We start from the raw sequence: 27,657 nt of genomic DNA on the forward strand, positions 1-27,657 counted from the left end.
AAACAACCGCTTAGACCACATGGAGAACAGAATCTCGCTCTTAGAAGATGATCATTCCAAAAATGAACGCATAGTTTCTAATCTAGGAAAAAATATCCGACAGCAGGAATCTGATATTGAAGAAATATGGGCCCATTTTAAGAGAGCTAACCTAAGAATAATTGGAATAGAGGAGGGAAAAGAAAGTGATACCAAAGGGATCAACAATCTCTTCAAGGAAGTAATAGCAGAAAATTTTCCAGACATAGAGCAAGAGGTCGATACGCAGGTCCAGGAAACTTATAGAACTCCCTTTAGACAGGATCAGAGAAGAGGATCCCCACGCCACATAATTGTCAAAATGACCAATGTGGAAGCCAAGCAGAGAATCTTAAAGGCAACAAAAGCAAAGGGCCAAGTGACATTCAGAGGCAAACCAATTAGAATCACTCCAGACTTCCCAAACCAAGTTATGAGAGCCAGAAGGGCTTGGAGTAACATATTCCCAATTTTGAAAGAAAACAACTTGCAGCCAAAAATTTCCTACCCAGCAAAACTTTCTATCAAATTAGATGGAGAAATAAGAAGCTTCCATGACAAACAGAAACTGAAGGAATTTATGTCTTCAAAACCAGCACTAGAGAAAATACTCAAAGAGATTAACTACAAAGAAGAAATAGGTAACACACATCAGAACTAGAGAAACAAGATTTTCCATCCAACAGACAACTAAGATTGGTTATCTATGGAGATTCATTATTTATGTTAGTCTGTTACCTATCTCTAAAGGGTATTGTTTGCCTTTATTGTTGTTAATTTTTAGGATTTCTAGTTGGAATATTAATATACCTTCAGATATAGCATTTGGAAATATTTTATCCCATTCTATTAGTAACTGTTAACTCTGTTTACATTGTCTTTGGATATACAATATGTTTTTTATTTTTTAGGGAGTTTGTATACTCTTCTGTTGCCTGTGCCATTGAAATCATAACCAAGAAATCACTGCCAATTTCAATGTTGTGAGGTTTTATGACCCAGATTTTCTCCTAAAAGTTTATAGTCTTAAGATTTATATTTAGGTCTTTTATCTATTTTGAGTTAATATTTGTATATGGGATTAGGTAAGGGTCCAATTTTATTCTTTTCCATGTAATTATTATTTTTCAACAATATTTAGTTAAAAGATTATTATTTCTACCACCAAATGAAAATGGAAACCTTGTCAAAAATAACTTGACAATATAGGGAAGAATTTAGGTCTAGGCTTTTATTTAACTCCAATGGTTTATATATCTGCCTTTAGAATAGTACTACACTGTTTCAATTATTGTAGCTTTATATGGTTTGAAATCAGAAAATATATATCTTCTAGCTTTGTTCTTTTTCAGGATCGTTGTGGGTACCTAGAATCCATATTCCATATTAGGATAGATTTTTTTTTCTGAAAAATAAATATATAAATATATGATAGTTTCACCTAAAAAATAGAAAAAATAGATTCTCTGGTAAGAAAGAAAACAAAAAGAAATATTGAAATGTTATCTTTAAGTCATCAAAAGCTTGGTATCAGACAAATGAAACTGTTATGTGAGATTATCATTTTTAATTTTGGATAAATTGCTATAATACTAGATGTCAACTACTAAGCCAAGCATAGGAGGGGGGGATAGGGAGAGAACGGGGTGGGGATCGGGTGGGGGCTGACTGGGCAATGTGTGCATGTATGTCTACAAAAGTATGTATCCCACTATGATGTATGAATACAGTGCACCAATTAAAAATAAATATGAAAAAAATAAATAAATAAAAATAAGGCAGGGGATGTAACTTGGAGGTCGAATGCCCCAGGATTCTACCCCCAGACCCACAAAAACAAAACAAAAATAAAAAATAAAAAATAGGACTGGGGATATAGCTCGGAGGTAGAAAGCCCCTGGGTTCAATCCCCAGTACCACAAAAAAAAAAAAAAAGAAAGAAAGAAAGAACTGTTAACTGAGTATGACCCAGAAGACTTAAAGAGCATTCATTATTAGGCCTTAAAACCAAAAACACAGTTTCAAGCAGCACTTAAAGATGATATTTCCTTCTCAATGAGTTTCAAAATATCAATTCACCAGTAAATAAACTTCATAATCATAATATTTTAATGCTAGAAGACGGGCATGGTGGCACACGCTTGTAACCCCAGAATGTGGAGGCTGAAACCAGAGAATTGCGGTTTGTGGACAGCTACTTAGTGAGGCCCTTTGCAACTCAGTGAGACCCTGTTTCAAAATAAAGAATAAAAAAGTAGGGCTGGGGGTGCAGCTCAAAGGTAGAATGCCTCTGGGTTCCATCCCCAATACCACACACACAGACACACACACTAATAAAAATTAAAATAATAATAATAATAATAATAATAATAATAATAATATTTAATGCCATTGAATGGTTTCCAATGTTCAACTTTGGGGGGCAGGAGTACCAGAAATTAAACCCAGGCATCCTAACTCTGAGCTATACCCCCCAGCCTAACTTTTATTTTTTATTTTGAAATAGGGTCTCACTAAATTGCTGGACTGGCCTCCAACCTGCAATCCTCATGTCTCAACCTCCCAAGTACTAAAATTATAGGAATGTGCAACTTTACCCAGCATAATGTTCATCTTTTAGACTCAATCTATGGGCAAAAAACAGAATAAACCAAAATACTCTAATTTTTTTTTTCTTTCTGGTGCTAAAGATTGAACCCAGGGCCATGAGCAAGCTAAGCATACAGTCTACCACTAAGCTACACTCCTAGCCCCAAATTTTTACTTTAAAAATTAGGAGATGGAGAAAAAGAATAGGAAAATATATTACTTTCTTTAACATTATTATTGGAAAAACCAGAGATAATATCTAAGTTGATTAATAAAGACAAATTTTAATTTATAACTTAGAAAAGTATTTTCCAGGGGGAAAAATTCAATGTAAAATGAATAATTTGAAGGTTAAAATGGAGAAAAAAATATATGGGTAGTGAGATTTCACAAAACTGCTCCGTTTTTCTAATGGGAAGTCAATAAAAACTCTCTAAAGTAAATAAATCAAGAAAAAGAATTAGGGCTGGGTAGATAGGTATAGCCTTGGCTTCGATCTCTAGTAGGGGGATGGAGGGAGGTGGTGAAAGAGGAGACAGAATTATATGAACATCAATTAAGTTATCCTAAGAGCTAGAAGGGGGTAGCTGAGTGGCAGAGCTTCACCTGCCTACCATGCATGAGGCCCTATGCTGGACTCCCAGAATCACATACAAAAAAATAAAGTTAAGCCGGGTGTGGCGGCGCACGCCTGTAATCCCAGCATTCAGGAGGCTGAGACTCCTCAGTTACTTAGTAAGGCCCTCTGCAACCTAGTGAGACCCTGTTTCAAAATAAAGAATAAAATATAGGGCTGTGGGTGCAGCTCGGAGGTAGAATGCCCCTGAGTTCTATCACCAGACCCATAAATAAATTAAATAAATAAATAAATAAATAAATAAATAAAGTTAAGACTAGTTAAGCATCTGCAAAACTTAAAACACAAATCACAAAGAGTTAGCTCTGGTTACTCTGAAAAGTGAAAAGACCCTTGGCATTGACAGTAAGAAAAAAGCTTTTTACTCTGCACTTTACATATTATTGAACTGTTAAAGTTTTCTTACCATGCACAAATATTATTTGATAATTTAACAGCATTAAAATAAAAGTATTTCCACTCCAATACATATATACTACAAAGCCAGGCATGGTGGCACACGCTTGTAATCCCAGCATTCAGGAGGCTGAGACTGGAGGAGCACAGTTCGTAGACAGCCTCAGCTACTTAGTGATACCCTCTGCAACTCAGTGAGGTCCGGTTTCAAAATAAAGAATAAAAAATAGGGCAGGAGGTGTAGCTCGGAGGTCGAATGCCCCTGGGTTCCATCCCCAGACCCGCAAAAAAAAAAAAAAAAAAAAAAAAAAAAAAAAAAAAAAAATATATATATATATATATATATATATATATATATATACTACAAATACCAACAGACTGCTGAAAAATTAAAAGTTAATACAATTCTAGTATTAACTGGTATTGTTGTACGTTACACAAGATCAAATTATAGTCACATGCTGAATAACATGTCAATCAATATAGACCACATGTATCTGTGGTCCCATAAGATAATAATGGAGCTGAAAAATTCCTGTTGCATAGTGACATTATAGCAAGCATAACATTGATTCTGGTGATACCGATGTAACCAAACCTACTGTGCTTTCAGATGTATAAAAAAAAGTACAGCACATACAACTATTTAAAATACATATTTGATCATGATAATATCAATGATTATTACTGGTTTGTTATACTGTTTACTCACTAAAATGTACTCCTTTCACATTAAAAAAAAATTTTTTTAAATAAAAAGCTGGGGCTGGTGGTGTACCTCACTGGTAGAGCACTTCCCTGGTGCATTGAGCACCACAAAAAACAAAAAAAATTTTTTTTTTCAGGTCTGGGATGGAACCCAGGGGCATTCGACCTCCAAGCTACATCCCCTGCCCTATTTTTTATTCTTTATTTTGAAACAGGGTCTCACTACATTGCAAAGGGTCTCACTAAGTAGCTGAGGCTGTCCGCCTGGTCTCAGGGTCTCAATTTCCCCAATGCTGGAATTATAAGCATTCGCCACCACACCTGGCTAATCAAAGAAACATTTCAATAAGGTATTGTTGCAGATGATATAAATTAATATGCTGAATGTGATTAGCAAACCGACTTAATTGCCTAGTAGCTTGGTTAATTTTTTGTCAAAATCCAATCTGCTGGGCATAGTGGCGCAAGCCTATAATCCCAGCATTCTGGAGGCTGAGACAGGACAATCACAGTTGGCAGGCAGCCTGAGCTACTTAGTGAGGCCCTTTGCAACTCAGTGAGACCCGGTTTCAAAATAGAGAATAAAAAATAGGGCTGAGGATGTAGCTCGAAGGTAGAATGTCCCTATGTTCCATTCCAGTACTGCAAAAAAAAAAAAAAATTTTTTAGCAAACTGCTGCAAGTATTTGAACATATAGGGAAGTCCATGGGTGCTGGAAAGCTAAAATGAACCTTTTACCTTCAAAGAGGGCTAGTTGTACCCTTCTAGAAGAAAGTTCTCATTGTGACTGCAAAATAAACTCATCCAGAGGGGCTTGGTGGCGCAAGCCTATCTCAGTACTTGGAGGAGGCTGGGAAAGAATTCCAAGTTCAAGGACAGCCTCAGCAATATAGCAAGACCCTTAGCAATTTAGTGAGTCCCTGTTTCAAAGTAAAAAGAGTCAATGGAGCCATCCTATGTGGTGGTGCAATCTTGTAATCCCAGCATTTGGGAGGCTGAGCAAGATCGTTGGTTTGCAGACAGCCTCAGCTACTTAGTGAGGCCCTTTGTAACTCAGTGAGACCCAGTTTCAAAATAAAACACCAAAAAGTAGGGCTGGGGGTGTAGCTTAGAGGTAGAATGCCATCTCAAGTACCAAAAAAAAAAGTTACCGGGCGTGGTGGCGCACGCTTGTAATCCCAGCATTCGAGAGGCTGAGACCAGAGAATCACAGTTCACAAACAGCCTCAGCTACTTAGTGAGGCCCTCTGCAACTTAGTGAGACTCTTTCAAAATAAAGAATAAAAATAGGGCAGTGGGTGTAGCTCAGAGGTCAAATGCCCCTGGGTTCCATCCCCAAACCCGCAAAAAAAAAAAAAAAAAAAGTTAATGGTGTAGCCCAGAGGTAGACTACTCCTGGATATTCAACTCCAGTACTAAAATATTATTAATAATAAGCTCACCCAGTAAAGTGCCAAGCAATTTAGGAAAAAAGTTGCTTTTCACAAAATTAATTTCCTTTATCTTTTACCCCTGCCCCAAGTGTGTGTGTGTGTGTGTGTGTGTGTGTGTGTGTGTGTGTGGTTTTTGGTGGTGGGGATGCAGGGAACTGAACCTAGAGCTTCACATGTGTTAGGTAATAAATCTACCACTGCACTACATTTCAGTCCCCTGCAATGTTAAAAATTATAACTATATATACAGAGGTATATAAATATATGTATATATATGTATGTATATATATGTAGACATGTATATGTGTGTATACACACGTGCACACGCTTTTTTTTTTTAGTACTGGGTATTGAACCCAAGGGCATTCTACCTTGAAACTACACTCTAGCCCTTTTTATTTTTTGTTTTGAAACAAGATCTTCCTAGACTGCTGGAAGTGCTGAGAGAGTTGCTTCATTACTGGGGCTGTCACAGAACTTGTGATCCTTCTGTCTCAGCCTCCCAAATACTGGGATTATAGGCATGTACCACCACACCTGGCTTATAACTATATTTTTGAAAGTTTGCTTGCACAATGACTAAATCCTTCTGTTTAGGTTTAGATGAGTATTTTTTAAAGTTTGCCTTTTTTTGGGGGGGGAGGGGACCCAGGGGCATTCTACCTTCCAGCTACACCCCAGCCCTATTTTTTATTCTTTATTTTGAAACAGAGACTCACTGAGTTGCAAAGCACCTTACTAAGGAGCTGAAGCTGTCTCCCAATTCTCCAGTCTCAGCCTCCCAAATGCTGGGATTACAAGCGTGCGCTACCACATCTGACTCAAGTTTGCCTTTCTTTTGAAAAGTTTTACACATGCTCCTGTGCTGCTTAATGAATGTATCTCAAGGTTGTACAAACATCTTAAGAGTCTATTTACACAAACCTGGATGGTATAGATGAGTCACTCCAAATTGTGACTTTATGCAATCAAGAGACATGGCAAACATATCTATGAAGCTGAGGCTATTGCCAATATAATATGGCATGTTTTATCATAGTTTTTGTTTTGTTTTTTGTTTGGTTTTTGCTGGGAATGAAACCCAGGGTCTTGTGCAGACAGGCAAGCAGTCTAATACTAAGCTTTACCCCATTTCTGAAACTGTGTGTGAGTGTGTGTGTATGTGTGTATGTGTGTGTTACTGGGAATGGAACCCAGGAGTATTTTATCTACAAGCTACACCTTCAGTCTTATTTTTTATTATTTATTTTGAAACAGATCTCACTGAGTTGCAAAGGGCCTCGCCAAGTAGCTGAAAATGTCTAGGAACCGTGATCCTCCTGCCTCAGCCTCCCAAATGCTGGGATTACAATTCTGTGCCACCACACCCAGCTTTATTGAAATATTTTTAAATAGAAAATACACGATAGGCTTTTTTTTTTTTTTTTTTTTTTTTTTTGTTTCTGGTGGTACTAGGGTTCCTGGAAGCCCTTTACCTCCGGGCTATGCTCCCAGACCCATTTTATACTTTTTTATTTGGAAACACGGTCTCTTAAACCAACATGGCTGGCTTCAAACCTGCGTGATCCACCTGTCTCCGTCTCCCAAGTGCAGGGATTACAAATTGTGTGCCACCACACACGGCTCACAATAGGTCTTTAATCTCTGTTAAGAGGGTACAATTTTTATTTAGCAGAATTTATTAATTTGTTTGATCCCAAGCACCATAAAAACTTAATATATTTGAAGCCACAAAAAAAACTTAATACATTTAAAATTAAAGATATTTTTAAGCCAGGCATGGTGGCACACACTTGTAATCCTAGTATTTGGAAGGCAGAGACAGGAGGATCACAGGTTCAGCACAGCCTCAGCAATTTAATGATGCTCTCAGCAACCTAGTGAGATCCTGTTCCCAAATAAATATTTTTTTAAGGTACTAGGGATAGAACACAGGGGCATTTTCGCCAGGCATGGTGGTGCATGCTTGTAATCCCAGCGCTTGGGAGGCTGACAGGAGGATTGCACAGGTTTGAGGCTAGCCTCAGCTATTTAATGAGGCTCTCAGCAACTTAGTGAGAGCCTGTTTCCAAATAAAGTATAAAAAGTGCCTGGGAGTATAATCCAGAGGTAGAAAAGCACCAGGGTTCCACCCCCAGTACCACACACACACACACACACACACACACACACAAAAAAAAAAAAAAAAAAAAAACACCCACAGGGGCATTCTACCTTCAAGCTACACCCCAGTCCTATTTTTTTATTCTTTATTTTGAAACAGGGTCCCACTGAGTTGCAAAGGGGCTCACTAAGTAGCTGAGGCTGTCCTCAAACAATGTACCTCCTGACTAGCCTCCCAATGCTAGGATTACAAGCGCGTGCCACCATGCCTGGCTCAAATGAATAAATTTTAAAAATTAGTCTGGAGCTATAGCTTGGAGGTAGAATGCCTCTGGGTTCAATTCCCAGTACCAATATATATATATATATATATATATATATATATATATATATATATATATATATATATATTTTTTTTTTTTTTTTTTTTTTTTTTTTTTTTGAGGCAGGCTCAGTGATGCATACCTGTGATCCAATACTTGGGAGGCTAGGACAGGGGGATCACAGGTTCAATGCCAGCCTCAACAACTTTGCAAAACCTTGTTTCAAAATAAAAACGAAAGCCAGGCATGGTGGCACACACTTGTTATCACAGAATTCAGGAGACCTGTGGCAGGAGGATCCAAGTTCACGGACAGCCTCACCTACTTAGTGAGTCCCTTTGCAACTCAGTGAGATCCTGTTTCAAAATAAAGCATAAGCTGGGTGTGGTGGTGCATGCTTGTAATCCCAGCATTTGGTAGGCTGAGATGGAAGATCCAGGTTCACAGCCAGCCTCAGCTACTATTTAGTGATGCCCTCTGCAACACAGTGAGACCCTGTTTCAAAATAAAGAAAGAAAAATAAGGCTGGGGATGTAGCTCAAAGGTAGAATGCCCCTGGGTTCCATCCCCGGTACCACACACACACACACACAAACACACACACACACAAAGAATAAAGAATAGGGCTGGGGGTATAGCTCAGAGGTAGAATGTCCCTGGGTTCCATCCCCAGTACCACAAAAATAAATAAATAAATAAATAAATAAATAAATAAATAAATAAATAATTTTAAAAGAGCTGGGAGAATACCTCTGCATTCAATCCCCTTACCCTCACACCAAAAAAAAAAAGTGTGAAATTAAAGACATTTTATATGGACACCAATTTTTTGAGGACTTGGAAAGCTTTTCTTTTCTTTGATCCATCATTCACTTCTGGGTAAGAATTCAAATCCTCAATAAAAAACTACTGCTGTACACTTGTATCCTGAATTACATCCTGTCATCTCTCTGGAGACTCTCTTTTATCCTGCACAGTGCCCACTCAAAACAGCTATTACAGGAAGTGTTGGACTATATGCTATTTATAAATGGACAAAAATCTTTAAATAGCTTTGTCAGCTACCTCTTTATGGCTGCAGAACTATTTTTAAGCAATGGTCACATTATTCAAAATATTAAATTAAATATTAAATGTGCTCTAAAAAATGTTTCTTACCCTTTAGGAACCCAACTTAGTACTAACATTATACAGTCACATTACAAGACAAGTTTATCTTTTAAAACACATTAAAATTTATAAAAACCCAAATACTCTTAAACTAATAGTTTACCACCAAGAAAACATGAAATTGTAACACAATCTTTTTTGTGTGGGGGGGTGCTAATGGGGATTGAACCCAGGGGGGCATTTCAACTCTGTGCTACACCCCAGCCCATTTTTTATTTTTATTTTGAAACAGGGTCTCACAGGTTGATGAGAGTCCCCACTACTTTCTCTCAGCCTCTCAAGTATTGAGATTACAATTGTGCACCACCATGCTCGGCTCTATATTAATTTTTGTTGTTGTTGTTTTGCAGTACTGGGGGTTGAACCAAGGGACATTCTACCTTTGAACTACACCCCCAGCCCTACTTTTTATCCTTTACTTTGAAACAGGGCCTCACTAAATAGCTGAAGCTGGACTTGAACCTGCGATCCTCCTGTCTCAGCCTCCCAAGTACTGAGATTACAAACTTGCACCGCCATGCCTAGTTTAATTACCTTTAAAGTTTTAACATTTCCACATTCCCTTTCCTTATTTTTAGCCACTCCACTCCCTCACCTGTAGTTTGTTTTTTTTTGTTTTTTGTTTTTTTTTTTTTTGGTGGTATGGAACCCTTCTACCTCCAGGCTACACTCCCATACCTATTTTATATTTTTATTTGGAAACAGGGTCTCTTAAATCAGCAAGGCTGGCTTCAAACCTGCACGATCCTCCTGTCTCTGCCTCTCAAGTGCAGGGATTTTTTTTTTTTTTTTTTTTTGGTGGTGGTACTAGGGGTGGAACCCAGAGGCTTTCTACCACCGGGCTATACTCCCAGACCTTTTTTGTATTTTATTTGGAAACAGGGTCTCACTAAGTCGCTGAAAGCCTCACTAAGTAGCTGAGGGTGGCTTTGAACTCGTGTGATCTCTTGTCTCAGCCTCCCAAGCGCAGGGATTACAAGCGTGCGCCACCACACCCGGCTCCAAGCGCGGGGATTTAAAGTGTGGGGCAGATTTACTTTTTTTTTTTTTTTTTTTTTTTTTTTGCGGGTCTGAGGATGGAACCCAGGCACATTCGACCTCTGAGCTACACCCCCTGCCCTATTTTTTATTCTTTATTTTGAAACCTGGTCTGAGTTGCAGAGGGCCTTACTAAGTAGCTGAGACTGTCTGCAAACCACGATCCTCTGGTCTCATACTCCTGAATGCTGGGATTACAAGCATGCACCACCACACCCGGCTCAGATTTATATCTTATATATCAGTGTGTGTGTGTGTGTGTGTGTGTGTGTGTGTGTGTGTGTTACTAGGGATTAAAACCGGGACAATCTATCTCTGTGCTATACCCCCAAACCTATTTTTTATTCTTTATTTTGAAACAAGGTCTCACTACATTGCAGAGGGCCTATGTAGGCTCTCTGAAGCTGGCTGTAAACCTACAATCTTCCTGTTTTAGTCTCTCAAGTACTTGGATTACAAATAGTGCTACTATGCCTAGTTTTACATCACCTATTAGCAAATAATTTCAATCTATTACTTTTTATTTTATTTTTTTATTTTATTTCGCTGTTCTGAGGATGAGGACAGAACCCAGGAGCATTCTACCTCTGAGCTACACCCCCAGCCCTATTTTTTTATTCTTTATTTTGAAACAGGGTCTCACTGAGTTGCAAAAGGCCTCACTTAGTAGTAGTTGAGGCTGTCCTCAATCCGTGATCCTACTGTCTCAGCCTCCCAAATGCTAGAATTACAGCATGTGCTACGACGCCCGGCTCAATCCATTACTCCTGAAAGTGAACAGTTTAGATATATAAATATGCACAAAACACTAGGCTTACTAAGATATTCAGTGAAGCGACTATACTAGCAAAAGACTAGAAAGAGCCTAAATGTCCATATCAAGCAGGATGGTTAAATAAATTAAGTCAATAAAATGGGTTACAATAAAAGTACATATAAAATATGTAATGATCTCCAAGTTACAATTAAGGTTGTTTTGTTTTGTTTTGTTTTGTTTTGTTTTTGGTGGTACTGGGGTTCCTGGAAACCCTTCTACCTCTACCTCTGGGCTACATTCCCAGACCCATTTTTATACTTTTTTTATTTGGAAACAGGGTCTCTTAAGCCAGCACAGCTGGCTTCGAACCTGCACGATCCTCCTGTCTCCGCCTCCGAAACACGGGGATTACAATTAAGGGGCTTACAATTAAGGTTTAAAACACAGTCCTCTAGTATATCATATATAGCAAAATATTTAAGACACATGCACACAAGAAAATTCATCTTAAAAGACAACTACCTGTAATCCTAATACTGGGAGGCTGAAACAGGAGGATTACAGGTTCAAGGCCAGCCTCATAAACTTATGAAGCCCTCTGCAACTTAGTGAGACCCTGTCTCAAAATAAAGAATAAAATAGGGCTGGAGGTATAGTTTGGAGATAGAAGGCCTCTGAGTTCAATCCCCAGTACCACCAAAAAAAAAAAAAAAAAAAAACCACAACTACCTAAGGTTGCCTCACCTCTTATACAGAAAATGGGCGGATAAGAAAGAGAAGATACGCTACAGTGCCCATATATGTACTTGGCACTTACTTAACTAAGCATACACAATTTTTATTTCTACAAAATATTTTTTGAAGCCAGGCGTGGTGGCGCACATTTGGAATCCCAGCATTCAGGAAGCTGAGACAGTAGGATCACGGTTCACAGACAGCCTCAGCTACATAGCGAGGCCCTTCGCAACTCAAGTGAGACCCTGTTTCAAAAAATAAACACTAAAAATAGGGTTAAGGGTGTAGCTGGAAGTAGAAAGCCTCTGGGTTCCCTCCCCAGTACCGCAAAAAAAAAAAAAAAAAGAGGGAACTGACAACAGTGTCAAGGCAGTGCACACATTTCAGGATCTAAATGCAACTATCTTTAGATGACAACTAGCAACTAGGGAACTGAGATTGGATCTGGTAGCATAAACTATAGAAAATGTACAGTTTCTAACAAGAAATATGATTCATTTTATTTTGCAGGAAAATGACCCTGGCAGTAACTTGGATCTTAGCCTACAGTGAGGAAGGACCAAAAGCAGAGAGCAATTCAGCTACTGTACAAATCACATAATAGTCAAGGTAGTGACAGTGATAATGAAGAGAAATCAGACAGAGAAACTGCTACACATAGTACAATCTGCAGGCCTTTTTTTTCTTGCTTCACAGTGCTAGGGACTGAACCTGAGCCCTTGTTTGTGCTAGCCGAGCACTTTGCCACTGACCTACACATCAGGCCCTGCATTTCTTTTATTAAATATTCCTTTTATGTCATATTTTTCCTTTTCCATATTTTTGATACAAAGATATTTTGTGCCAGGCAAGGTACTGTATGCCTGTAATCCTAGTACTTGAGAGGCTGAGACACAAGGATCACAGGTTTATGGCCAGTCTCACCTAAGTGAGGACCTCTGCAAAATAGTGAGACCTTATTTCAAAATAAAAAATAGCTGGGCATGGTGGCGCATGCTTATAATCCCAACATTTGGGAGACTGAGACTGACCAGAGGATCATGGTTTGCAGACAGCCTCAACTACTTTAGTGAGGCCTTTGCAACTCAGTGAGAGAGACCCTGTTTCAAAATAAAGAATAAAATAGGGCTGGGGGAATAGCTCAGAGGTAAAAGGCCCCTGGTTCCAGCTCCAGTACCACCAAAAAAAAAAAAAAAATTACATACACACACACACACACACACACACACACACACACACACACACACACACACACACACACATATATATATATATATATATATATGAATGACCGAGACAGGAGGATTGGAGGTTCTGGTCAGCCTCAGCTACTTAGTGAGGCCCTCCACAACTTAGTGAGACTATGTTTCAAAATAAAGAATAAGCCAGGTGTGGTGGCACACTCTTGTAATTCCCACCCATGGGAGGCTGAGACAGGAGGATCCCACGGGTTCAAAGCCAGCCTCAGCTACTTAGTGAGGCTCTCAGCAACTTAGTGAGACCCTGTTTCCAAATAAAATATAAAATAGGTCTGGGAGTATATCCTGGAGGTAGAAAGCCCCTGGGTTTTCACCTCCAGTACCACAAAAAAATAAAAATAAAAAATAAAGGATAAAAAAAAACAGAGCTGGGAGTGTAGCTCAGAAGTAGAATGCCCCTAAGTTCAATCCCCAGTACAGCAAAAATAAATAAATAAATAAGTAAGTAAATAAATTTTAAAAAGAGGATTGGAGGTATATCTTGGAGGCAGAATGCCCATGGGTTCAATCCCCAGTACAGCAAGAAAAAAAATTTTTTTGGCATGAACAAAGTCTACAATAACATTATTAAGACTATAAGCAACATGGCCTTGTTTGGTTTTCCTCCAACAATATTGGGAAAACATTAAGAACTCCGAGTTAAACCAGGCATGGTAGCTCATGCTTGTAATCCCAGCATTATGGAGACAGAGACTGGAGGATCCCAGTTTCCGGACAGCATCAGCTACTTAGTGAGGCTCTGAGCAACTCAGTGAGACCTGGTTTCTAAATGAAGTATAAAACAGGTCTGGGAGTATAGCCTGGAGGTAGAAAAGCCCCTGGGTTCTACCCCCAGTACCACCCAAAAAAATTAAATAAATAATAAAGACTAAAAAATAGGGCTGAGGGTGTAGATTGGAGATAGAATGTCCCTGGGTTCCATCCCCAGTACTGAAAAAAAAAAACAAAAAAAAAAAAACCTGAGTTATGTCTGGATTAAAAATTGCATCTTTACTATAAGATTATGTGCATGACAACCTCTCAAAGCAATGGGTATCTTAAGTGTAAAAAGAGAGAGTTGGCCAGGCATGGTGGCAAACACTTGTAATCCCTGCGCTTGGGAGGTAGAGACAGGAGGATAGTGCAGGGTCAAAGGCAACCTCCCTGGCTTAAGAGACCCTGTTTCCAAATAAAATATAAAATAGGTCTGGGAGTGTAGCCTGGAGGTAGAAGAGTTCCATCCCCAGTACCACTTAAAAAAAAAAAAAAAGAAGAAAAAAAAAGAGATAGAGAAAAAGAAAGTTGAGCTAGGCATGGTAGTGCACCCTTGTACTCCTAGCATTTGGGAAGCTGAGACAGAAGCATCACAGTTAGTGGATACCTAATAAGGCCCTTTGCAACTCAGTGAGTTTCAAAATAAAGATAAAGGGTTGGGGATGTAGCTGGGTGTAGTGGTGCACGCTTGTAATCCCAGCATTTGAGAGGCTGAGACAGGAGGATCACAGTTCATGGACAGCCTCAGCTACTACTTAAGTGAGGCCCTTTGCAACTCAGTGAGACCATTTCAAAATAAAGAATAAAAAAAAACAGGGCCGAGGGTGTATCTCTGAGGTAGAATGCTCCTGGGTTCCATTGCCAGTACTGCAAAAATAAATAAATAAATAAATAAATAAGTTGCTGAGCCCAGAGTGGAGGCATAACCTTGTAAACCCAGTACTTGGGAGGCTGAGACAGGAGGATCGCACAGGTTCAAAGCCAGCCTCAGCTACTTAGTAAGGCTCTCAGCAATTTAGTGAGACCCTGTTTCCAAATAAAGTATAAAATAGGTCTGGGAGGCCGGGCGTGGTGGCGCACGCTTGTAATCCCCGCGCTTGGGAGGCTGAGACAGGAGGATCACACAGGTTCGAAGCCAGCCTCAGCTACTTAGGCTCTCAGCAACTTAGTGAGACCCTGTTTCCAAATAAAGTATAAAATAGGTCTGGGAGTATAGCTTGGAGGTAGAAAGCCTCTGGGTTCTACCCCAGTACCACCAAAAAATAAAAAAATTAAAATTAAAAAAAAATTTTAAAAAAAGGTCTGGGAGTGTAACCTGGAGGTAGAAAAAACTGGGTTCCACCCTCACCACTATATATATATATATATAATCTCTGGAGCCAGGCATGGTGACACATGCTTGTAATCCCAGCATTCGGGAGGCAGAGACCAGAGGATCACTGTTCTGTGGACAGCCTCAGCTGCTTAGAGAGGCCCTTTCCAACAGTGAGACCCTGTTTCAAAAAATTAAAGAGAATTTTAAAAATTTGGTTTGGGGGTATAGCTCGGAGGTAGAATGCCCCTGGATTATATCCCCAGTACCGAAAAAAAAAAAAAAATAGCCAAGAGCTGGGCATGGTGGCACATACTTGTAATTCCAGCATTGTGGAGGCTGAGACAGGAGGATCACAGATCAAGAACAGCCTCAGCTGTTTAGTGAGGCCCTTTGCAACACAGTGAGACCCTGTTTCAAAATAAAGAATAGCTGGGCCTGGTGGCGCACGCTTGTAATTCCCATGCTTGGGAGGCTGAGGCAGAAGGATCGTGCAGGTTTGAAGCCAGCCTCAGCTGGCTTAAGAGACCCTGTTTCCAAATAAAATACAAAATAGGTCTGAGAGTATAGCCCGGAGGTAGAAAGCCCCTGGGTTCCATCTCTAGTACCACCAAAAAAATAAAATAAAAAAAAATAAAGAATAAAAAATAGCCAGGCGTGGTGGCGCACGCTTGTAATCCCTGAGTTTGGGAGGCTGAGACAGGAGGATCATGCAGGTTCTAAGCTAGCCTCAGCTACTTAGTGAGGCTCTCAGCAACTTAGTGAGACCCTGTTTCCAAATAAAATATAAAATAGGTCTGGGAGTATAGCCCGGAGATAGAAAGCCTCTGGGTTCTACCCCCAGTACCACCAAAACAAAAACAAAACAAAAAAGAATAAAAAATAGGGCTGGGGGTGGAGCTCGGAGGTAGAATACACTTGTAATCCCAGCATTTGGGAGGCTGAGACTGGAGGTGGCACACGTTTGTAATCTCAACATTCCAGAGGCTGTCACGGCTGGGTTCCAAACCCAGATCCCCCAAAAATAAAGTCAGGTTAGTGGTCCACACTATTAATCCCAGTACTTGAGAGGCTGACACAGCAGGACTGCAGGTTCAAGGAGCACCTTAACAAGTAGTGAGACTCTCATCAACCTAATGAGACCCTGTTTCAAAACAAAAATAAAAAGCCGGGCATGGGGACGATCACTTGTAATCCCAGCATTTGCTTGTAATCCCAGCATTTGCTTGTAATCCCAGCATTCAGGAGGCTGAGACCAGAGGATTGTGGTTCACGGACAGCCTCAGCTACTTAGCGAGGCCATCTGCAACTTACTGAGACCCTGGTTCAAGATAAAGAATAAAAAATAGGAGCTGGGCCTGGTGGCACATGCTTGTAATCCCCGCGCTTGGGAGGCAGAGACAGGAGGATAGCGCAAGTTCGAAGCCAGTGGCATGCGCTGCCTTAGGAGACCCTATTTCCAAATAAAAATGTAAAAATAGGTCTGGGAGTGTAGCCCAGAGGCAGAAGGGTTTCCAGGAACCCCAGTACCACCCCCCCCAAAAAAAAAGAATAAAAAATAGGGCAAGGAGTATATCACGGAGGTCGAGGTTGAATACCCCTGGGTTCCATCCCCAAGCCCTCTCCAAAAAAAAAAAAAAAAAAAATAGCCGGGCGTGGTGGCGCACACTCATTATCCCTGCACTTGGGAGGCTGAAACAGGAGAATCGCACAGGTTCGAAGCCAGCCTCAGCTACTTAGTGAGGCTCTCAGCAACTTAGTGAGACCCTGTTTCCAAATAAAATATTTTAAAAAAAGGTTTGGGAGTATAGCCCGGAGGTAGAAAGCCCCTGGTTTCTACCCCCAGTACCACCAAAAAAAAAAAAAAAAAAAGATCTAAATTGCAATTTACCTTGGTCAAAGTATAAAATTCCTTGCCAGGCATGGTTGCACATGCCTGCAATCCTAGTCCTTGATAGGATGAAACAGGATTCCAAGTAGTGAGACTCTCATCAACCTAGCCAGACCCTGTTTCAAAATAAAAATATAATAGGGCTGGGGGTGTCGCAGAAAGGTAGAATGCCCCTGGGTTCAATCCCCAGTGCCAAACACAAAAAAAAATATGAAATTTTTTACTATGTATATCTGCATCAAAACTTAGAATCATCACTAAAAACTTTTTCTTCTTAGAAATTACTGTCAATGGACATAAAACTAATCCCACTACCACATCACCAGAGATGTGGATGTTTACTATAAAACCACATACCTAAACCAGATCCTTGGTCCAAGAAAAAAAATAATGAATGGTTTTTCCTATATGTGATATAGTGGTTTGAACACTTCAGATTCTAAGTTTTTTTAAAAGCACTCGAGCTGGGTGTGGTGGCACATGCTTGTAATCCCAGCATTGAAGAGGCTGAGACTGCAGGATCGTGGTTCTTGGCCACCCTCAGCTACTTAGTGAGGCCCTTTGCAACTCAGTGAGACCCTGTTTCAAAATAAAGAATAAAATATAGGCAGGGGTGTAGTTCAGAGGTTGAATGCCCCTGGGTTCCATCCCCAGACCCACAAAAAAGTAAAAAAAAAAAAAAAAAAAAGCATTCAAATTGAAGATATACAAAGTGATCTTACTCTACTAAATAAGATTTATTAGTTCTTTGTGGGGGGTGCTAGAGGATTGAACCCAGGGACATTCTACCTCTAAGCTACACCCCCAACCCAATTTTTTTTTTTTTGGCAGTAGTGCAGATGAAATCCAGGGGCATTCTGCCTCCGAGGTACACCCCTAGCCCTATTTTTTATTCTTTATTTTGAAACAGGGTCTCACTGAGTTGCAGAGTCCCTCACTATGTAGCTGAGGCTGGCGGAGAACTGGGATCCTCCTGCCTCAGCCTTCCAAGTACTAGAATTATAAGCATGCACCTCCATGGCTGGTGAGGATTAATTTTAATAAGTTACACTCAAGAAAGAAATGTATTCCAATCAACAACTTTATTAGAGTGGAAAATATTTTTAAAAACAAATAGAAACAGAAGGGTTTTTTTTTGTTGTTATAAGCCCAGAGTATTCAAATACTATTTGTTTTTGTTTTCTTTTGTTTTGTTTTTTGGTGGTACTGGGGGTAGAACCCAGAGGCTTTCTACCTCCGGCTGCACTCCCAGACCTTTTTTTGTATTTTTTAATTTTATTTGGAAACAGGGTCTCACTAAGTTGCTGAGAGCCTCACTAAGTAGCTGAGGCTGGCTTCGAACCCGTGTGATCCTCCTGTCTCAGCCTCCCAAGTGTGGGGATTACAAGCGTGTGCCACCACGCCCGGCCTCAAATGCTATTTGGAAGAATTAACTAATTTCTCAAAAGTTGCTCGCTAAAAGAAATCTACCGAGCCAGGCGTAGTGGCGCACGCTTGTAATCCCCGCACTTGGGAGGCTGAGACAGGAGGATAGCACCGGTTCGAAGCCAGCCTCAGCTACTTAGTGAGGCTTTCAGCAACTTAGTGAGACCCTGTTTCCAAATAAAATATAAAAAAAAGGTCTGGGAGTATAGCCCGGAGGTAGAAAGCCTCTGGGTTCCACCCCCAGTACCACCAAAAATAAATAAAGAAAAGAAAACTACCTAAGCCGGGCATGTGGCTCACCCTTGTAATCCCAGCATTCAGGAGGCTGAGACCAGAGGATCGCGGGAGGATCACAGTTCACGGACAGTCTCAGCTACTTAGTGAGGCCTTCTGCAACTCAGTGAGACCTTGTTTCAAAATAAAGAATAAAAAATTGGGCAGGGGGTGTAGCTCGGAGGTCAAATGCCTTTGGGTTCCATCCCCAGACCCACAAAAAAAAAAAAAAGAAAGAAAAGAAAACTACCTTAGCAACAATTAAAAAAAAAAAAAAATCACTAGAATTTTTTTTTTTTTTTTTTTTTTTTTGCGGGTCTTGAGGATGGAACCAGGAGCATTCGACCTCCGAGCTACACCCCTCCGCTATTTTTTACTCTTTATTTTGAAACCGGGTCTCACTGAGTTGCAGAGGGCCTCACTAAGTAGCTGAGACTGCCCTTGAATCGCGATCCTTTGGACTCAGCCTCCTGAATGCTGGGATTACAAGTGTGCGCCACCAAGCCTGGCTACAATTTTAAGGTGTTTTTTTGTTTTTTTGTTTGTTTGTTTTTTGCGGGTCTGGAACCCAGGGGCATTTGACCTCCGAGCTACACCACCTGCCCTATTTATTTATTTATTTTGAAACAGGGTCTCACTAAGTTGCAAAGGGCCTAAGTAGCTGAGGCTGTCCACCTACTGCGATCCTCCGGTCTCAGGCTCCCGAATGCTGGAATTACAAGCGTGCGCCACCACGCCTGGTTTACAATTTTAAATTCTAGATAAAATATATTACAAAGTTAGCAGGAAGAGTATGAGGGAAAAGCCACCTTAGAACTATTGTGTAATGACGATCTCCAAACAGTTAAACTGGATGTATTTCCCCAAAATATATGATAAAATTCCCACAAGAACACCAGTAAAATGAGTAGATATTGCAAAAACAAGGGACAAGTCAATTATAGTCTCTGACATTCCATGATGTACATTCAAGGACACCTAGTAATTTAAAAAATTATGGGAAACAACTGAATGCCATTTGCCTGTACAGTTATTACAAGAGAAATTATATGCAATAATAATAATCCTTTAAACTCAAACAGTACTTTGTAATTTTCACAATACTTTATACTACACCTTAAAATGTTGTTTTGTTGTTCCTTTTGTGAGATAAGCCCACTGCCACCTACCTACTTTGGTCTAGAGTTCTTAAGCCACCCATATCAAATTACAGTAGAGCCTGCAAAAAGTAGCACTTCAGATCTTACTAAAGTCATTGAGACTGGTAACCTGTTTATTCAAAAACGTTCCGTTACAACCCTAAAAACACTCTTCGGTACAGTTTAACAGTCTTTAAGAAGGACTGGAAGGTCTTCCTGAGCCCCCGAACCCTGGGACAGGGGAATTCCTGCCAAGATGAGAGAGAGCTGATGATTGGTTTAAACCTACCCTTCCTTTGCAGGCTGGGAGCTGGTTCCACCTGTCCTGCTGTATGAGCTTGTCTGCCCTCCAGCAGGAAAAATAGGCGTTCTCAATACATTATCCAGCTCATCTTAGCTTCTAAGACAAGATCTGCAAAGACTTCCCAAGGGGTTCCTGCGGGGAAAACAAAGGTCCAGGCCCGACGCTGTGTCACTCAGTATTCCATTCCTAATAATGTAGGTCCTGGATAAATCCTAGCAAGCAGCCATTTGGTGGAGAATGGAGTGGTGAACCTAAGAATACCCAAGGGGGTGAAGAGGAAGAAGAGGCAGGTAGCAGAGAACTGAGCGAACTCTAAAAGTTAACGCTTGCCAAACAGTTACCTACTAGGAGGTACCACCTTGAGAAAGGTGCAGAATTCAAAAGTGTACGGCTACGAAATGGGAGGCGGGTCGAGAAGTCGCCGGGTGTACGACAGGGACGGCAAGAATCGCGCTGCGGGGCCCGCGGGCCGGCGGGGCAGAGGAGCCCAGGGAGTCAGACCCGGGCGGCGCAGGACCCGGCGCTCGTCCGCCCGCTGGCTCCCGGGCGAGGTTTCAAACCGCCGCCCCCGGGAGGCGCTCAGCGGATTGGAAGTTCACAGCCGCCGTCACTACCCCAGGGACGGGGCCGTAACTCAGCGGAGCCGTCCGCATCTCCCCAGGAGACCAGACCCAAAAACTCCGCCGCCCACCGCGGTCCCGACCGCGTCCCGCCGCAGCTCCGGGCCCCCGGAGCGGCTCCCGACGGGACCGACGCCCCACCGGGGCTGCGCCGCGGGAGCCCGGGCGCGACGGGGCCGCGCGGGGGGCGGGCACACGGGCACCCCCGAGTCCGCCCCGGGACGGCCCCGCGACCACCGCCGACCCGGCTCCGACCCACCCTCCCGCCGGCCGCGCCTGGGCGAGGACCGGGGTGAGCCCACTCCCCCGCCCGAGCTCTTACCCATCTTTCCGCCTCGCCTTGTAGACGTGCCCGTAGGTGCCGCGTCCCACTTTGCACCCTTCGTACTCAAACAAATCCTCTACCCGCTCCCGCTCCGCCGCCAGCTTCGCCTTGAAATCATAATCCATTGTCTGCTTCCCCCATAGAGGCACCGGGACGCGGGGGCCGCCGCCGCTCAGTCCCTCCTCCTCCTCCTCCTCCTTCTCGTCCTCGTCCTCCTCCTCCTCCTCCTCCCGCGACCGCCGCTCCACTTCTCCAACAGCCGCCTCTCGGGCGCGCGCGCGCCGCCCGCCGCTCCGCGGTCTGCCTTCAGCAAGGGACTCCTCGGCAGCCGCGGCAGCCACCTCCTCCAACACCTCCTCCACCTCCTCCTCGGTGGCGGCGGCGGCTGCGGCTCCCGCAGGCACCCCCAGTCCCGCCTCCCCTCTTCATTTCCTTGTTTTGGAACCTGGTGGGCCGCGCCGCGGCTTCCTCGAACTCATTAACGAACCAGCCGGCCCGCCCCTAGGTCGCGGAGGCTCCTGGGAAATGTAGTCCCAGAGGCCTCCGCGGCGGCACAATTTTAATCCACGCAAGAAATACAACCCCCAGAATTCCTTGGGGCGCCAAGGCCTCGCCCCCTACCAGGCATGCGCGCCTGCGCACTAACACAGCCCCCCACACACACACTCAGGGAACACTCGGCTCTCAGCTCCTGAGAAGGTAAAAAGCACAAAGTTGTAAAGAGCTTTTTGCGAGTCTGTGGGCGCTGGTAGAAAGAAGGCTTTTGCTCCCCCGGAAGGGAGGTACCCCCACTCTAACCATTGCTGGGCGAGGAGAGTGGACGGCATCTAACCACTGCCTTACCCAGGAGTTTACTCCCGTGGCTCTAGAGGCGAGAACTGTGGTTAGGACAGTTGTACTGCGGATTGTTTGTTTTCCACAGCTATTGGCCCGCCTATCTCCCGCCCCCATATGCCGCTCATTGGCTGAGACTAAAGAGTGACGTCCTCTTTGGTGCGTGGGTATCCCCAGGCTTTGGCTTCTTTCCCGCTCTTGATTGGTACTTGGATGTCCTCGGTTCTTCCTGATAGGTTAATCTTTTTTCTTTACGATGCAAAAATCGTATTTCAAAACCTGAACATTCAGCGGTTTTCTGGTTCTTGCGTATGTCTGAGGGGGAACAGTCAACTTCTGAGCCCCAGCAGTCAATTATCCTTTCCTTGGCACTCTTGTCTGTTTTCTCTTAGCATATGGGGTTCCTGCAGCCAAGCTTTAGCCATCTGGCTAAGGACAATTAAAGTGCCTGGAAGATGCAGCATTTTTTAAAAAACAATTATTTTGGTTGTACCGTGAAGTTGTTTTTACAGCCTATTCATAATTGTGATATTCTCCTAGAATGTTTAAAAAAGCCTCCGATTAAATCAGAGTGAACATTGATTCATTACGGTGTTAAAGTCAGGAAACACCACGCCAAAAAAAATTACGGGAGACCAGAATGCCACACTGAAATATGCCTTTCTGCCATATTTCAGAGCGGTATATTACTTTGAGCTAAAAGAAACTGAGAACCAGCCAACACAAGAAACGCCCTTCAGCACTCTCCCATTGCCTAAAATAAAGTATAAAACAGCTCTTTTGCAAAGAAAAATTTGCATTTATAAAGAAAACCATCACTAGTAAAAAAAAAAAAAAGTTTTTATCAGAAAGGCAGCTATTTTTAAGCAACTGTCATCAAACTTCATAAACAACTATCTTCGAAACAAGGCAACTTCTCATTACCTCCCCTTCCCTTGATTGATGCCCACAGTCCCCCAAAACTCAAGTTCTGGTTCCTTTGTTTTTTGTAGATCAGGATACTATATAAGCCTCAGTCATCTGGCCCTTGAGTCTCTCATTCTGTGAGACACGTGTGTGTGTGTGTGTGTGTGTGTGTGTGTGTGTGTGTGTGTATTTTTTTTTCCTACGTCAGGTATGGCGGAACTGCCTATTGTTCCAGCTACTTGGGAGGTTGAGACAAGAGAATCTCTTTAACTCAGGAGTTCAGGGCTAGCCTGACTAGTTCTCCAGTTAATCTGGTTTATGTCAACTCACAGACAACAGACAAGCCAAAGCAACATAGAAAGGTAGAGAGGTTTTTTTGGTTTGGGGTTTTGGGTTTTTTTGCAGTACTGTGGGTGGAACCCCAGGGGCATTCTACCTCTGAGCTACACCCCTAGACTTTTTTATTTTTTATTTTGAAATAGGATCTAAGTTGCAGAGAGCCTGACTAAGTAGCTGAGGCTGACCACAAACCTGTGATCCTTCTGTCTCAGCCTCCTAAATACTGAGATTACAAGTGTGCACCAACATGGCTAGCTGAGAGAGATCATTTTTCCTGTCCTACAATGTCTTGCCTAATGTGTCAAATGTTTGGATTACAAACTTAAATGTGATTGGGGCTAGGATAGAATGTATATACAACATTCAGTAGAAACACAAAAGAGGGAGTGGTCAGCTCTACCTGCAATGAAAAGGAACGTAAACAGCAATTTTTTAGAAATAGTTAGGAGCCAGACATGGTGGTGCATGCTTGTAATCCCAGTACTTGGGAGGCTAAGACAGAAGGATCACAGGTTCAAGAAAAGCCTCAGCAAATAGAGAAACTCTCATCAACCTAGCAAGACCCTGTTTCAAAATAAAAATAAAATAGGGCTCAGGGTGTATCTTAGAATGCCTCTGGGTTCAACCTCCAGTACCACACACAAAAAAACATAGTTTACTACCTGTTAGGTTTTCAGAGTATCTTAGAAAACTAGAGAGAGAGGGAGCAAGATTCATTTTTACTATACAGCCCTTGTATCTTCAGTCAAGAACCTGAGCTACTCTTTTTGACAAGAACTATGATAAGTGCTGAAAATAGTAAATGAAAATTGGTCTTTTTACATTGGGTAACTAAAACTACTAAATAAAGAAACATGTGAGCAAATTAAAAATAAACTCTTAGCCAGGCGTGATGGCACATGCTTGTAATCCCAACATTTGGGAGGCTGAGATAGGAGGAATGCAGTTCGCGGACAGCCTCAGCTACTACTTAGTGAGGCCCTTTACAACTCAGTGAGATCCTGTTTCAAAATAAATAAAAAATAGGGCTAGGGGTGTCACTCAGAGGTAAATACCCCTGGGTTCCATCCCCAGTACCACGAAAAAATAAAAAATAAACTCTAGGAGCCAGGTATGGTGGCACATGCTTGTAATTCTACTACTTGGGAGGCTGAGACGGGAGAATCACAGGTTTGAGACCTGCCTCTGCTACTTAGTGAGGCCCTCTGCAACTTAGACCCTGTTTCAAAAAAAATAAAGAAAGAAAGAATAAGCCAGGTGTGGTGGTTCACACTTGTAATTTCTGTACTTAGGAGGCTAAGACAAGAGAATCCAGGTTCACAGCCAGCCTCAGCTACTTAGGCCCTTCACAACTTAGTGAGACCTTGTTTCAAAATAAAGAATAAAAAATAAGGCTGGAGCCGGGCGTGGTGGCGCACGCTTGTAATCCCAACATTTGGGAGGCTGAGACAGGAGGATCGCACGGGTTCGAAGCCAGCCTCAGCTACTTAGTGAGGCTCTCAGCAACTTAGTGAGACCCTGTTTCCAAATAAAATATAAAAAAGGTCTGGGAGTATAGCCCAGAGGTAGAAAGCCTCTGGGTTCCACCCCCAGTACCACCAAAAAAAACAAAAAATAGGGCTGGAGGTATACTTGAGGTAGAATGCCCCTGGGTTGAATCCCTAGTACTGCATATCCTTATGTCTCAGCCTCCCACATGCTGGGATTACGCGTATGTACCACCACACCCAGATCTTATTTTTTTTATTTTGAAACAGGATATTGCTAAATTGCTGAGGGTCTCACTAAATTGCTAAGGCTGGCCTCCTAAGTATTGGGATTACAGGCAATCCACACCCCACCTGGCTTGACAAAATATTTTTAAAATTAGAAGATATTTGTGCCAATAGATACATGAAAAAATGTTGAACATCATTAACAACCAGGGAGATGCAAATCAAAACTATACTGAGATTTCACCTAACCCCAATTAGAATGGCAATCATCAAGAAGTCAAAAACAATAAATGCTGGCAAGGATGTAGGGAAATTGGAACTTTTCTACACTGTTGGTGGGATTGCACATTAGTTCAGCCACTATGAAGAATGATGTGAGCTAGGCATGGTGGCGCACGCTTGTAATCCCAGCATTTGGGAAGCTGAGACCTGGAGGATCGTGGTTCACAGACAGCCTCAGCTACTTAGTGAGGCTCTCTGCCACTCAGTGAGACCCGGTTTCAAAATAAAGAATAAAATAGAGGGCAGGGGGTATAGCTCAGAAGTAGAATGCCCCTGGGTTCCATCCCCAGACCCACAAAAGAAAAAAAGAATAATGTGGAGATTCCTCAGAAAATTGGGAATGTCAAGAGTCAACAGAATGGGAGATTTTTGCCACCTACACCTCCGATAGAGGACTAATATCTAGAAGATACAGAGAACTCAAGAAACTCAACACTAAAAAAACAAATCATCCAATAACAAAATGGGCAAGTGAACTTAATAGACACTTCATGAAAGAAGAAATTCAAATGGCCAATAAATGCATGAAAAAATGCTCAACATCACCGGGCGTGGTGGCGCATGCTTATAATCCCCGCTCTTGGGAGGCGGAGACAGGAGGATCGCGCTGGTTCGGAGCCAGCCTCGCTGGCTTAAGAGACCCTGTTTCCAAAAAAATATATTAAAAATTGGTCTGGGAGTGTAGCCCGAAGGTAGAAGGGCTTCCAGGAACCCCAGGACCAAAATAAAAAAAAAATGTTCAACATCATTGGCAATCAGAGAGATGCAAATCAAAACTACCCTGAGATTTCACCTAACTCCAACTAGAATGGCAATCATTCAAAACACAACAACAAATGCTGGTGAGGATGTAGAGAAGTGGGAACTCTAAAACATTGTTGGTGGGATTGCAAATTAGTGCAACCACTTTAGAAAACAGTACAGAGAGCCGGGCATGGTGACGCACACTTGTAATCCCCGCGCTTGGGAAGCTGAGACAGGAGGATCACACAGATTCGAAGCCAGCCTCAGCTGGCTGTTTGTTTGAGGTTCTCAGCAACTTAGTGAGACCCTGTTTCCAAATAAAGTATAAAAAAAAATAGGTCTGGGAGTATAGCCCGGAGATAGAAAGCCTCTGGTTCCACCTCCAGTACCACGAAAGAAAGAAAGAAAGAAAGAAAGAGAGGAAAGATATGGAGAATCCTCAGAAGAATGGGAACAAATCTACCATTTGATCCAGCAATACCACTTCTGGGTATCTACCCAAAAGAAAGGAAACCAAACTACCAAACTAATGCATGTGTATCTATGTTCATTAGATGCACAATTCACCATAGCCAAACTATGGAACCAGCCAAGATGTCCATCAACAGATGAATGGATTACAAAACTGTGGGATATGTACACAATGGAATTTTACTCAGCCATTAAAAAAAACTCAATTATGCCGGGCATGGTGGCACATGCTTGTAATCCCCGTGCTTGGGAGGCAGAGACAGGAGGATCGCGCAGGTTCGAAGCCAGCCGCGCTGGCTTACAAGACCCTGTTTCAAAATATAAAATAGGTCTGGGAGTGTAGCCCGGAGGTAGAAGGGCTTCCAGGAACCCCAGTACCACCACCAAAAAAAAAAAAAAAAAAAACCTCAATTACATAATTTTCAGGGAAATGGATGGAACTGGAGGACATTATGCTAAGTGAGATTAGTCAGTCACAAAAAATAAGAAATCAGATACTTTCCCTAATATGTGAAAGCTAAGGAGAAATGGGTCATAGGAGGAACTCTAGATGAAAAAGGAAATCCTATAGAGGAGCAAACAAGACAACCTAAATGAGGGGATAGGAGGGGGAAGAAGGAAACTCTCTAAAACAGACAATGTACTTAAACATATGGAAGTCAACCACTAAGCCAAGCAAGGGAAAGAGGGATGGGGAGGGAATGGGGTGAGAATTGGGTAGGGGCTAAATGGGTGATGTATAGATGTGTGTTCACACAAGTTTTTTACCCCAATATGATGTATGAATATAATGCACCAATAAAAAGTTAAAAAAAAAAAAATGTCCTGACATTTAACTGTCTGTGGAGATATATGAGGCTTACCAGATATCTCTTACTTTTCTTATCAGAAAAGAGAATAAATCATTTTTACACAATTTAAAAAAAAGAAAAAGAAAGAAAATTAGGAATGTAAGCCTGGCATGGTGGCTCACACAATCCCAGTATTTGGGAGGTGAAACAGGAGAATCCCAGGTTCCTGACTAGCCACAGATACTTAGTGAGGCCCTTCTGGGGGTGTAGCTTGAAGGTAGAATGTCACTGGGTTCAATCTCTCCCTCTCAAAAAAAAAAAAAAAAGGCTCATCTTTGGAAAGTCCATTGACTCCCCTAGATTTGG

The 27,657-nt window shown here is 42.0% G+C and overlaps 1 protein-coding gene across 4 annotated transcripts in view; it reads right to left on the reverse strand.

The window, feature by feature from the left end:
- CDK19 (cyclin dependent kinase 19) overlaps nucleotides 1-21,334 on the reverse strand; it is a gene marked incomplete at both ends in the record, with an annotated part of 160,236 nt that extends 138,902 nt beyond the window's left edge. For all 4 annotated transcript variants that reach the window (XM_080700789.1, XM_080700788.1, XM_080700787.1 and 1 more), the window contains one exon: nucleotides 21,207-21,334. In XM_080700789.1, coding sequence (XP_080556915.1) covers nucleotides 21,207-21,334 — 128 coding nt within the window. The remainder of the gene's footprint in view (nucleotides 1-21,206) is intronic.
- Between the last annotated feature and the right edge of the window lie 6,323 nt (nucleotides 21,335-27,657).

The sequence above is a fragment of the Muscardinus avellanarius genome (assembly GCF_963383645.1).
Source record: "Muscardinus avellanarius genome assembly, chromosome: 8".
NCBI classification, from domain to species: domain Eukaryota; kingdom Metazoa; phylum Chordata; class Mammalia; order Rodentia; family Gliridae; genus Muscardinus; species Muscardinus avellanarius.